This window comes from Chrysochloris asiatica, unplaced genomic scaffold (genome assembly GCF_000296735.1).
Source record: "Chrysochloris asiatica unplaced genomic scaffold, ChrAsi1.0 scaffold00125, whole genome shotgun sequence".
Lineage (NCBI taxonomy): Eukaryota > Metazoa > Chordata > Mammalia > Afrosoricida > Chrysochloridae > Chrysochloris > Chrysochloris asiatica.
This window is the reverse complement of record NW_006408643.1, coordinates 1,400,119-1,410,470: the sequence shown is the minus strand read 5'-3', so window position 1 is coordinate 1,410,470 and position 10,352 is coordinate 1,400,119. Positions and strand designations below refer to the sequence as shown.

The 10,352-nt window shown below is 48.5% G+C and overlaps 1 protein-coding gene across 1 annotated transcript in view; it reads left to right on the top strand.

Annotated features, from left to right (window-relative positions):
- MYO1F (myosin IF) overlaps positions 1-10,352 on the top strand; it is a 48,438-nt gene that overhangs the window by 20,024 nt on the left and 18,062 nt on the right. Inside the window, exons 16-19 of the mRNA XM_006869005.1 lie at positions 2,549-2,630; positions 6,078-6,184; positions 6,576-6,674; positions 6,794-6,938. Of these exons, the coding sequence (XP_006869067.1) occupies positions 2,549-2,630; positions 6,078-6,184; positions 6,576-6,674; positions 6,794-6,938 (433 nt within the window). The remainder of the gene's footprint in view (positions 1-2,548; positions 2,631-6,077; positions 6,185-6,575; positions 6,675-6,793; positions 6,939-10,352) is intronic.

The window sequence follows — 10,352 nt, the reverse complement described above, 5'->3', positions numbered from 1 at the left end:
CACCATCTAGTTCTTGTAATCTCGGGGTCATGTGGTAGCTAGGCACCATCTAGTTCTTGTAATCTCGGGGTCATGGAGACTGATGGTCACATGGTTCATTGTTGTTCTTAAATGCCGTGTGGTTGGTTCTAACTCATTGTGACCCTGTATAGGGTTTCCAAGGAGCAGCTGATGGGTTTGAACTGCCAACCCTGTGGTTCATAGTCCAGTGTTGATCCTAAAGGGCCTCACCAGGAATCCATGAAAAAAGAATTTTTTTTCTCTCTCAAGCTTCAATTTTCATCCTTCTTCTTTCCTCTAGATAGGGAGAGACCAAGTTGTACCTTAGATGGTTAGTCAGATGCCAGGCTGTAGAACCTTGTCTCTGTGGTCTATGTTATTAGTCTGTGATCTTTACCGGAGCAGACCACCAGATTTTTCTCTAGAGGAGCCATTGGATGGGTTCAAACTGCCTACCTTCTGGTTAGTAGACACACGATTAACTAGGATACCACTAGGGCTCCTTATGACATTCGTTGTTATTGTTAAGTGTAGGATAAGCACTGGACTGCTAACTGTAAGGTCGGCAATTCAAACCCACCAGCTGCTCCTCAGAAGAAAGATGAGGGTTTCTGCTCCTGGAGAGATTGACAGCCTCAGAAACTCTAGGCAGGGTCATTATGACTTGGAATCCACTCAACAGCAGTGATTTGATTGACTGATTGTGGAATCTAGCACTCCCCAGGGACCTTATTGATAAGAGGTAGGAAGATAAAGGTCTGGAACAGGTAGGAAGAAGGCATTCTATTTAGACACATGGGCAGGGAAGCCCTCATTGAAGAGGTGCGGATGGAGCTCTGAATGTACCAGCAATGTATTTAATCAGTTCTGTCCACTCAGCAATGTATTTAATCAATCCTGTCTACTTCTCACCCATGTAATTAATCAATCCTGACTACTTTTTCATATAGCAACAATGTATTTAATCAATCCTGTCTACTTTTTCATGTAGCAACAATGTAATCAATCCTGTCTACTTTTCGTAGTGCTACTGTAACAGAGATACCACAGGGGAGTGGTTTAAAAAGAACAGAAATGTGTTTTCCTGAGAGTTCAGAAGGCTAGAGGTCTGTAGTCAGGACGCCACCTCTGGGAAAGGTCCTTGTCTCTTTCAGTTTCAGACACGCTTTGGTTCCTTGGTGAACCTCGCATAAAGACTGTCTCTCCCTGCTGTGTCTCCTCGTAACTCAGATGTTTTAGACACATCCTACACTGCTATGACCTCGTTACTATAACAAAGAAAGCTCTATTCCCAAATGGGATATTCATCCAGAGGGTATCAGGATTGGGGTGATAATGCATTTATTAGCAGGGGGGGACACAAGCCAATACATCACAGATCCCCAGTTGATGGACACTTAGGTTGTGTCCCTCTTTGAGAACCATCAACAGTGCCATAGGGAGTGTCCTTGTACGTTACTTCACACACACGTGTACAGTGTACAAACAGGATGCCTCTGAAGGGGTATTACTTTCCTGGCTTTCCTTGGCTTGTGGCCACAAAACTCCAGTCTCTGCCTCCAATGTCTCACTGCCGTTCCTCTTTGTGTCTTCTCTTCTGTCTCAAATCTCCCTCTAGCTTTTCTTGTGTAAGGACACTTGTTGCTGGATTTAGGCCCCACCCAGATAACTCAGGCTGATCTCAAGATCCTTAATTACCTCTGTAAAAACCCCTTGCCAAAAGTTCTAGGCATTTGGCCTGGACGTCTTTCAGGGACAATGAGGCAGTGGTGATTCAGCCTTGGATCTGCAGTCAAGGCACCTAGAGCACAGCTACCTCCCATCTGTCCATGGAGGCTTGTGTGTTGTTAGGATGCTGAATGGGATTTAGTGGCGCTTCCAAAAGAAGACGGGCTAGGAAGAAAAGCCAGGGGCTCTACTTTCAGTGATTTAGACCCAGAGAGGGAGAGCGACTGTGTGCCGAAGACCTGGGGCGTACGGGGGGGAAGTATTGCATGGAGGGGATTGTAACCATGGCAATGAGACGATATACGATAGAATGAATGTAAAACTAATGTTCTCCCATGTAAACGATCACATAATTCACAATAAAACATTTAAGGAAAAAACAAAATCAGTCAGTGAACACTATAGATCACTATAGTCAAACTGCAACCAATTCTGGGGCTGGTGCAAGACTGGGTGGGCAGTGTTTTGTTCTGTTGTGCATGAGGTCTCCAGGAGCTGGGTCAGCTCCACAGCACTAACAACAACATTGTTTGGGGGAGGAGGGACATCTTTTCACCTCTCACAGAAGGGGACTGCGCCTACTGCACAAATGGATACATTTTATGACTTCCATTATTCTCCACTCTCTTTCCCTAGCTACCCAACTGGGGTATAATCATGGAAGAAGTCAAAAGCACTTACAAAGCAAGGGCCAGGATGAAACCAATCCTCCATGGCTCATATCTCACATTCAGGGCAAACCATGTTTTTCAGGGTGCCCTCAGAGGAGAGCACCCCAAGACCCAACTGTATCTCCAATGCCTTTCTCCCCCCATCCCAGTGTCTTCCTGCAGATGCTCTTTCCTGAGAAGCTGGATGTAGACAAGAAGGGCCGCCCCAGCACAGCTGGCTCCAAGATCAAGGTAGGTAGGCTTGCAGCAGCCAGCAAAAAGGAAATATGGATGACCTGGGTCCCTGTCAGCCCTCCCCGTTCCCTAGGGGCCTCTGCCCACCCCACCCCCATTCTCTACTACCCACCATCCAGAAGGCTCTTCCTCCAGTTCTGGGTTTGGAGGGCTTAGGTCAGCCTCCCTGATGAGCCCTCAATGGCCTAAGTCCAGAAGGGACCAATCATTATTTTGACATATATGGCGGTGCTGGTGTGCCGTGGAGTCGGTTCTGACTCGGTACAGGGTTTCCAAGGCTGTAAATCTTTACGGGAGCAGAAAGCCTCATTTTTCTCCTGAGGAGCACCTGGTGGACTCAAACTGCTGACCTTGCGGTTCGCAACCCAATGTGTAACCACTACGCTACCACGGCTCCATAAGACATATGGGAAATTTTCATTATCTTTCTATTCCCTTTTCCACGAACTTTGTGAAACCCCCTCGTGTGTGTGTGTGTGTGTTGTTGTTGTTGTTGTTGTTGTTGTTATGTGCCATGGAGTCAGTTCTGACTCATAGTGACTCTGTACAGGGTTTCCGAGGCTGTAAATCTTTACGGGAGCAGAAAGCCTCATCTTTCTTTCCCCAGAATAGCTGGTAGTTTTGAACTGCTGACCGTGAGATTAGCAGCCCAATTCCTAACCTCTACGCTACCAGGGCTCCTTGGTGTGTGTGTGTAATTGTGGTGAAAATATACACACCAAAACATTCACCAGCACGACTTCCACATTTATAATTCAATGACCTGGATTCATTTCCATGTTGTGCCAATATTTATCACTGTCCTTTTCCAAATCATTCCACCACCGAAACATTAACTTGCGGCTCCTCAGACAACAACTCTCCCTTCCCCCCCCCCCCCCCCCCCCCCCCCACCCCCCACTCCCACCCCCCAAAAAAAGCTTTGGTTTTTGTTGGCTCTATATTGCCTTATTTCGTATAAATTTGTCCTTTGGGTTCTGGCTTCTTTCGCTCAGCAGGATGTTTTTGTGGTTCATCCACATGCTGACGAGCATCAGAATTTCATTCCTGTTTGTGGCTGAGTAGTGTTCCATTCTGTGTGTTTTTCCACTCATCTATAAAGGAGTCCAGGTGTGGTGCTGTGGGTTAATGCGGCAGACTGCAAAGCTGTTTAAACTGCAAGGTCGGTGGTTCAAGCTCACCAGTGTCTCCTCAGAAACCCTATACAGGGTCACTATGGTTTGGAATCGACTTAACGGCACTTAACAACAACAACAAGGATGGATAAGAGTCTTGGTGTGGCGCTGTGGGTTAATGCTCCAGACTGCAAAGTCGTTTGAACTACAAGGTTGGCGGTTCAAGCTCACCAGCTGCTCCTTGGAAATCCTATGCAAGGTCACTATGGGTCAGAACCGACTCGACAGCACATAACAACAACAATAGCAATGGATGGATAAATGCCTGGTTGGGGTTGCTGGATCCAATCTCCACCTTTTTGAGGAGCCATTAGACTGGTTCCCACAGTGGCTACACCATTTCACATTCCTATCAGCCATGGATGAGTGTTCTGGCCCCTCCACAACCTTTCCAACATCTTCAGTCTAATGATAGTATTTTAATAAGCAGAGATTGAGCGCTTACCCTGTGCTGCCAACACATAATGTTGTTTGTTGTTGTTAAGCTGTCGAGTTGGTTCCAACTCATACCAACTGTACAGGGTTACCGAGGAGCAGCTGGTGGGTTTGAACTGATGGTCTTGTGGTTTGCAGTCCAGTGCTGAAAAAGTTAAACAGAGAACTGCCATGTGACCTGGCATTCCCAATCCTTGGTCAAAAGTTCATGCAGAGAGCCCATTGCTTGTCATTCTGTTTTTCCATGAACTTTTTGGAGTCCCTCTTATGCACAAAAGACTTGAAATCAAGGACTCAGGGAGAGACTTGTAGGCCCGTGTCCATGGTAACAGTATCCACAGTAACCTAGCAGCAGAAACCATCTAGATATCCATCCATGGTGAATGGCTAGACATGTGCCATTAGGCCAACAAGGAGACAGAGTTCAGTGAGGGGCAGTCAGTTCATCAGAGCTGAGACTATTCATCAGAACAGGTCTCTCCTGCCCACCCTTTCACCTGGATCAGTTTTCAAGGGGCCGGGAGGGGTCCTGATGTGGTGCTGTTAAGAGGGGTCCTGGTATGCACTAGTAACAGTAAGGTTGGAGGTTCAAACTCACCACCTGCTCCTCGGAAACCATATGCAGGGTTGTTATGAGTCAGAACTGACTTCACAGTAGTCAACAATAACAACAAGGTGTTAAGATGCAAACACACAGTCTCTAGCCTCTACCCTGGTTTCTCGGACACACTCATCCAATTCTCTATTTCCAAAGTAGCCCCAGAAGCCAGAACTCGCCCACAAATTGGTCAATCCTGGCCTCCTGTGCTTCCAGGTCCTCGCTCACTCAGTCAACCAGTGTTCACTGAGCACTTACCAAGTGTCAGGGGTTCCCGGGTGGCACAAACGATCAACATGCTTGACCACTACCCCGAGGCACCATTGAAGACAGATCTGGCCATCTACCAAAACTCATCCACCGAAAACTCCATGGAATGTAGTTCTACTCTAATGCCTACGGTTGTTGTTGTCAAGTGCCGTCGAGTTGGTTCTGACTCATAGCAACCCTAAATAGGGTTTCTGAGGAGCGGCTGGTCAGTTTGAGCCACTGACCTTCCCGTCCAGTGCTTATCCTATCCTACAGCACCATACCAGGACTCCAATGCCCATGGTTGTTGTTGTTGTTAAGTACCATGGAGTCGGTTCTGACTCATAGTGACCCTGCAAAAGGTTTCCGAGGCTGCAAATCTTTATGGGAGCAGAAAGCCTCATCTTTCTCCTGCAGACTGGCTGGTAGTTTTGAACTGCTGACCTTGAGGTTAGCAGCCCAATTCAGAACCACTACACTACAATGCCCATGGAGTCACTGTGACTTGACACCACAGTCCCTGGTTACCATGTGCCCGGCCTTTGCTAAGCACTAAGTGCTGCGGCTATGAGAACCCCCAGTTAGGTGCCAGGGCCAGGGCCGGTAAAAACCAGCTATTGTGGAGTTGATCTCGATTCATGGCCACCCCATAGTTGTCGCAGCAGAGCTGAGCCTCTTAGCATTTTCCATTGTTGATTTTGTGGAAATAGATCACCAGGCCTTTCTTCCAAGGTGCCTGTGAATGGACGAGAACCTCCAACGTTTTGGTGAGCAGCCAGGTGCATTAATCATTTGCACCGCCAGGGCCTACAAGGATCAGGATGAGGACGAGAGTGTTGGGTGTATTGTCATGTGGGCTAAAGAAGGGTACACGGACCAGGCCACCTGAGCCCCAGGAAACATCCACTGACTCAGTGTGTCTCAGTCTCCAGGTTGGGGAGAAGGGTGGGGTCTGAGCCTCCCACCCTTGCCTTCCCTCCACCCCAGAAACAAGCCAATGATCTTGTGGCCACACTGAAGCGGTGCACTCCCCACTACATCCGCTGCATCAAACCCAATGAGACCAAGAGACCCCGTGACTGGGAGGAAAGCAGGTGACCCCCTACCCCGGAACCAGCATGGACCCTCCCAGGGCTCCAGGACCTATCCCAGAATTGACCTCAGCTGGTAACACCTAGGCTTGGCCAAGACCCCCAGTCCCAGGGATGATCCCGGACCAACTATAGCTTGGCCAGGCACTAGCACATCCCTCCAGCTCCCCAGACCCCCAAACTAATCAACAAGTGCAGACTCCTCCTCCCAAGCCCATGCTCCACCCCCAGCAGCTGCCTCCAGGCTGACCCCTGGCCCCAGCACTGACTCTCCCAGACCCCAGAACTCTCCCCTAAATCACTGCAGACCCACCAAATCTGTCTGTCCTTCCTGGTAACCGAATGTCAGGCAGCGCTCACCCTCATCATGGGATTCAGGCTGCTCTTCCCACAGGGTCAAGCACCAGGTGGAATACCTGGGCCTGAAGGAGAATATACGGGTGCGCAGGGCAGGCTTCGCCTACCGCCGCCAGTTCCCCAAATTCCTGCAGAGGTGAGTGAGGTGCCCCACCAGCCAGCCCCAACCTGCTGACCTGGTTCACTTGCACATGTGCACAGGCACACGCACACGCACACACATACATACACTGCATGCTGCCCCTCTGCGTCCAGGTATGCCATCCTCACTCCTGAGACATGGCCGCGGTGGCATGGGGACGAGCGCCAGGGTGTCCAGCACCTGATGCGGGCGGTCAACATGGAACCTGACCAGTACCAGATGGGCAGCACCAAGGTCTTCGTCAAGAACCCCGAGTCGGTAAGAACGTGTGAGTGTGTGTGTGTATGTGTGTGTGAGTGTGTGTGTGTGTACGACAGGCAGAAGCCTTTGTGGGCTGGAATCTTGCTCTTCAGGCTACTGGGAAACCCTGAAGCTCACGTGCTCCTCAGAGCCTCAATTTCCCCATTGGGAAAATGGGAAGAGTAATAGCCACCCCGCTGGACCTGGGCACACAGTAGGCACCTGCACAAAGTTGTTCCAAGTTGTTGTTGGGTGCCATCTCATTAATTCCGATTCACAGCGACCCCAGTTGGCAGTGTAGAACTGTCCCAGGGGGGTTCCAGGCTGTTTTCTTTACAGAAGCAGATTGCCAGGTCTTTCTTCCGTGGGCCTGCTGAGTGGTTGTTGTTAAGTGCCGTCAAGTCAGTTATAACTCATAGCGACTCTGTATAGGGGTTTCTGAGGAGCAGCTGGTGAGTTTGAACCTCTGATCTTGCAGTTCAAACCCATTTTACAGTCCAGTGCTGGGTGGTTATTGTTGTTAAGTGCCATCAAGGTGGTTCTAACTCATAGAGACCCTGTATAGGGGTTTCCAAGGAGCCGATCTTGTAGCTCGCAGCCCAATGCTGATTCTACAGCACCACACCAGGAGTCCAGGACTGGGTGGGAGGTAGTCAGAAAAAAGCCAATGAGTTGGACCCTCACAGCTGGCCGGCCAGGAAGGCACTGGGGCCCACGTGGTGGGCTTAGGAAGGGTGAGATTTCCCCAGCTATCTTGGTCCTCCTTCCCTTCTTCTTTCCTTCCTGCCCCCTCCTCTGTTTTGCACTCCTCTTTTCTTCCTTTCCCTCAGAACATGCTATGGGATGAGTGTACAAGTGGTGATTTTGTTATTTCAAGGCCTGTCTCCCACCCTTCTATATCAAAGATCTCAATGCAGTGCAAGCCATCCACATGCAAACCATCCCTCCGGTCACTAACATTGTTATGTTGTTAAGTCCCATTGAGTTGGTTCTGACTGATTCATAACAACACTGTTTAGGGTTTCCAAGGAGTGGCTGGTTAAGTTTTAACCCCTGACCTGTGGTTCAAACCAACCTTGTGGGCCAGTGCTTTATCCTACAGTACCACACCCTGAAAGTACATCACCAGGCCATTTTTATGAGGTGGCTCTGTGTGGGTTTGAACCTTCAAACTTTCTTTCATTTCGTAGTCAAACACTCAACCATTTGTGCTACGAGGGATCCATCAGCAGTTCTTAGCCAATTTGGGGCAGCCTCTACTTTTAGGATCTCTGGTAGCGTAGTGGTTACGAATCAGGCTGCGAACCTTAAGGTAAGCAGTTCGAAACTACCAGCTGTGAGAGAAAGATGAGGCTTTCTGCTCCCATAAAGATTTACAGCCTCAGAAACCCTGTACAAGTAGTTAAATGCTATGGGTCAGAACCGACTCCATTGCACTTAACTACTTTCAGGAAGAAAGGGAAAAAAAACAAAAAACCAAGAACAATAGAAAGCTAGGCCAGGGAATCTCCTAGTGGTCACCGGCTCCTACTGGGGAACTGAGAGCTAACAGGAGGCCTGCACCCAGGGACACCCAAGGCACCCTCACTATGAACTGCACTGTCTCACCAAGCTCCCAAGTGTATCTTAGGTCCCCAAAGCCATGGACAAACTGAAACACCTGGGAAAGGTGTGCGGGCACAGCCAGGTGCCAAATCACCTACAGAATCTCACTCCACCTGGCCCCAATTCTAGCAGCACTTAGAGTCTCTATGAGGCCAATCAGGAAATGAGTTACATGACCCAGGTGCCATTAAGTCGGCTCTGACTCAGGGTGACCTCATGTGTGTCAGAGTGGAATTGTGCTCCAGAGGACTTTCAATGGCTGACGTTTTGGAAGTAGATTGCCAGGACTTTCTTCCGAGGTACCTCTATATAATAGATCACCAAGCCTTTCTTCCGAGGTGCTGCTGGATGGACTCCAGCTTCCACAAACGACATCAGTTGATTAGTAAAATCTTTGCCCATCATCCCATTGTTTTTATTTCCATAGACTTCTAATATTTCAATATCCAGTGGGTTTCACTCCTTCCTAGGTGCCCGTGTTGATTATTACAAGTGAATTTTAGAGTCATTCTGTGTTTAGGTCCATAAAACAGTTCCACCAAGAATTGAATTGGATTTCCTTCCAACCTGTACATTCGTATTTAATTTAATGCTGTAGAATCAGCACTGTGTTGCGAACTACAAGTTCGGCAGTTCAAACCCACCAACTGCTCGGAAACCTTATACAGGCTAGCTATGAGTCGTAACTGACTTGACGGCACTGAACAACAATATCCACCCAGAGACCACAGCCTGTCTCCACTTTAGTCTCCATCATTCAGTCCAGCATTGTCATTCGCTCTCATTTTTTTCGGGTTAAGTTCGTTATGTGAGTTCTTTCTTGCCCCCACCCTTCCATGTTACTGTGAATTAGGATCTTTTGTTCCATTATATTTTCTAATTAGTTATAAGCAGGTGCCATGGAGTCAGTTCTGACTCATGGAGACCCCACGTGTTTCAGAGTAGGACTGCTCCTTAGAGTTTTCTAGTGCTCCTATAGCAGAAATACTAAACGTGGATGCCTTCAACAAACAGAAGTTTCTTCTTTCATAGTATTGTTGCTGTTGTGAAGTGCTGTCGAGTCGGTTCCGATCCATAGCGACCCTGTATAGGGTTTTCAAGGAGCAGCTGATGAGCTTGAACCACCGACCTTGCAGCTCAAACAGCTTTGCAGTCTAGCACATTAACCCTAGCACCACACCAGGACTCCTTTCTCAGTGTTGTTATTGTTGTTGTTAAGTGCTGTTGATTCGGTTCCAACCCATAGCGATCCTGTATAGGGTTTCCTAGGAGCAGCTGGTGAGCTTGACCCGCCAACCTTGCAGTTCAAACGGCTTTGCAGTCTGGTGCATTAACCCACAGCGCCACACCAGGACTCCATTTTAGAAATCCACATTCAAAGCACTGGTTCTAGGGGAAGGTTTTCTCTTTGTCACCACTGGACAAAGCTCCTTGTCTCCTTTTAGCATCTGTAGGTCCAGCATTCCTTGGACATCTCCCTGGGTCTTGGCACCAATCTTCCCCTGGATCTAGGAGCTTCATAGCTCAGGGACCCCAGGACCAAAGGATGCACCCCACTCCTGGCTCTTGTGTCTTAGTAATAGTAGGTCTCCGTTTCCCTGCTCACTTCTCTCTCCTTTTATATCTCAAAAGACATTAACTCAAACCATAGCCTAAGCCTGTCAATTGCATTTGGTTATTAACAGCGTGTTGCTAATTACCCTTGAGTTGGTTCTGACTCATAGTGACCCCATGTAGAGTTTCCTAGGAGGAGTAGCTGGCATGTTTGAACCAATCCCACAGCACCACATCGTTAACATCATAGAAGTGAGAATTTACAACACAAAG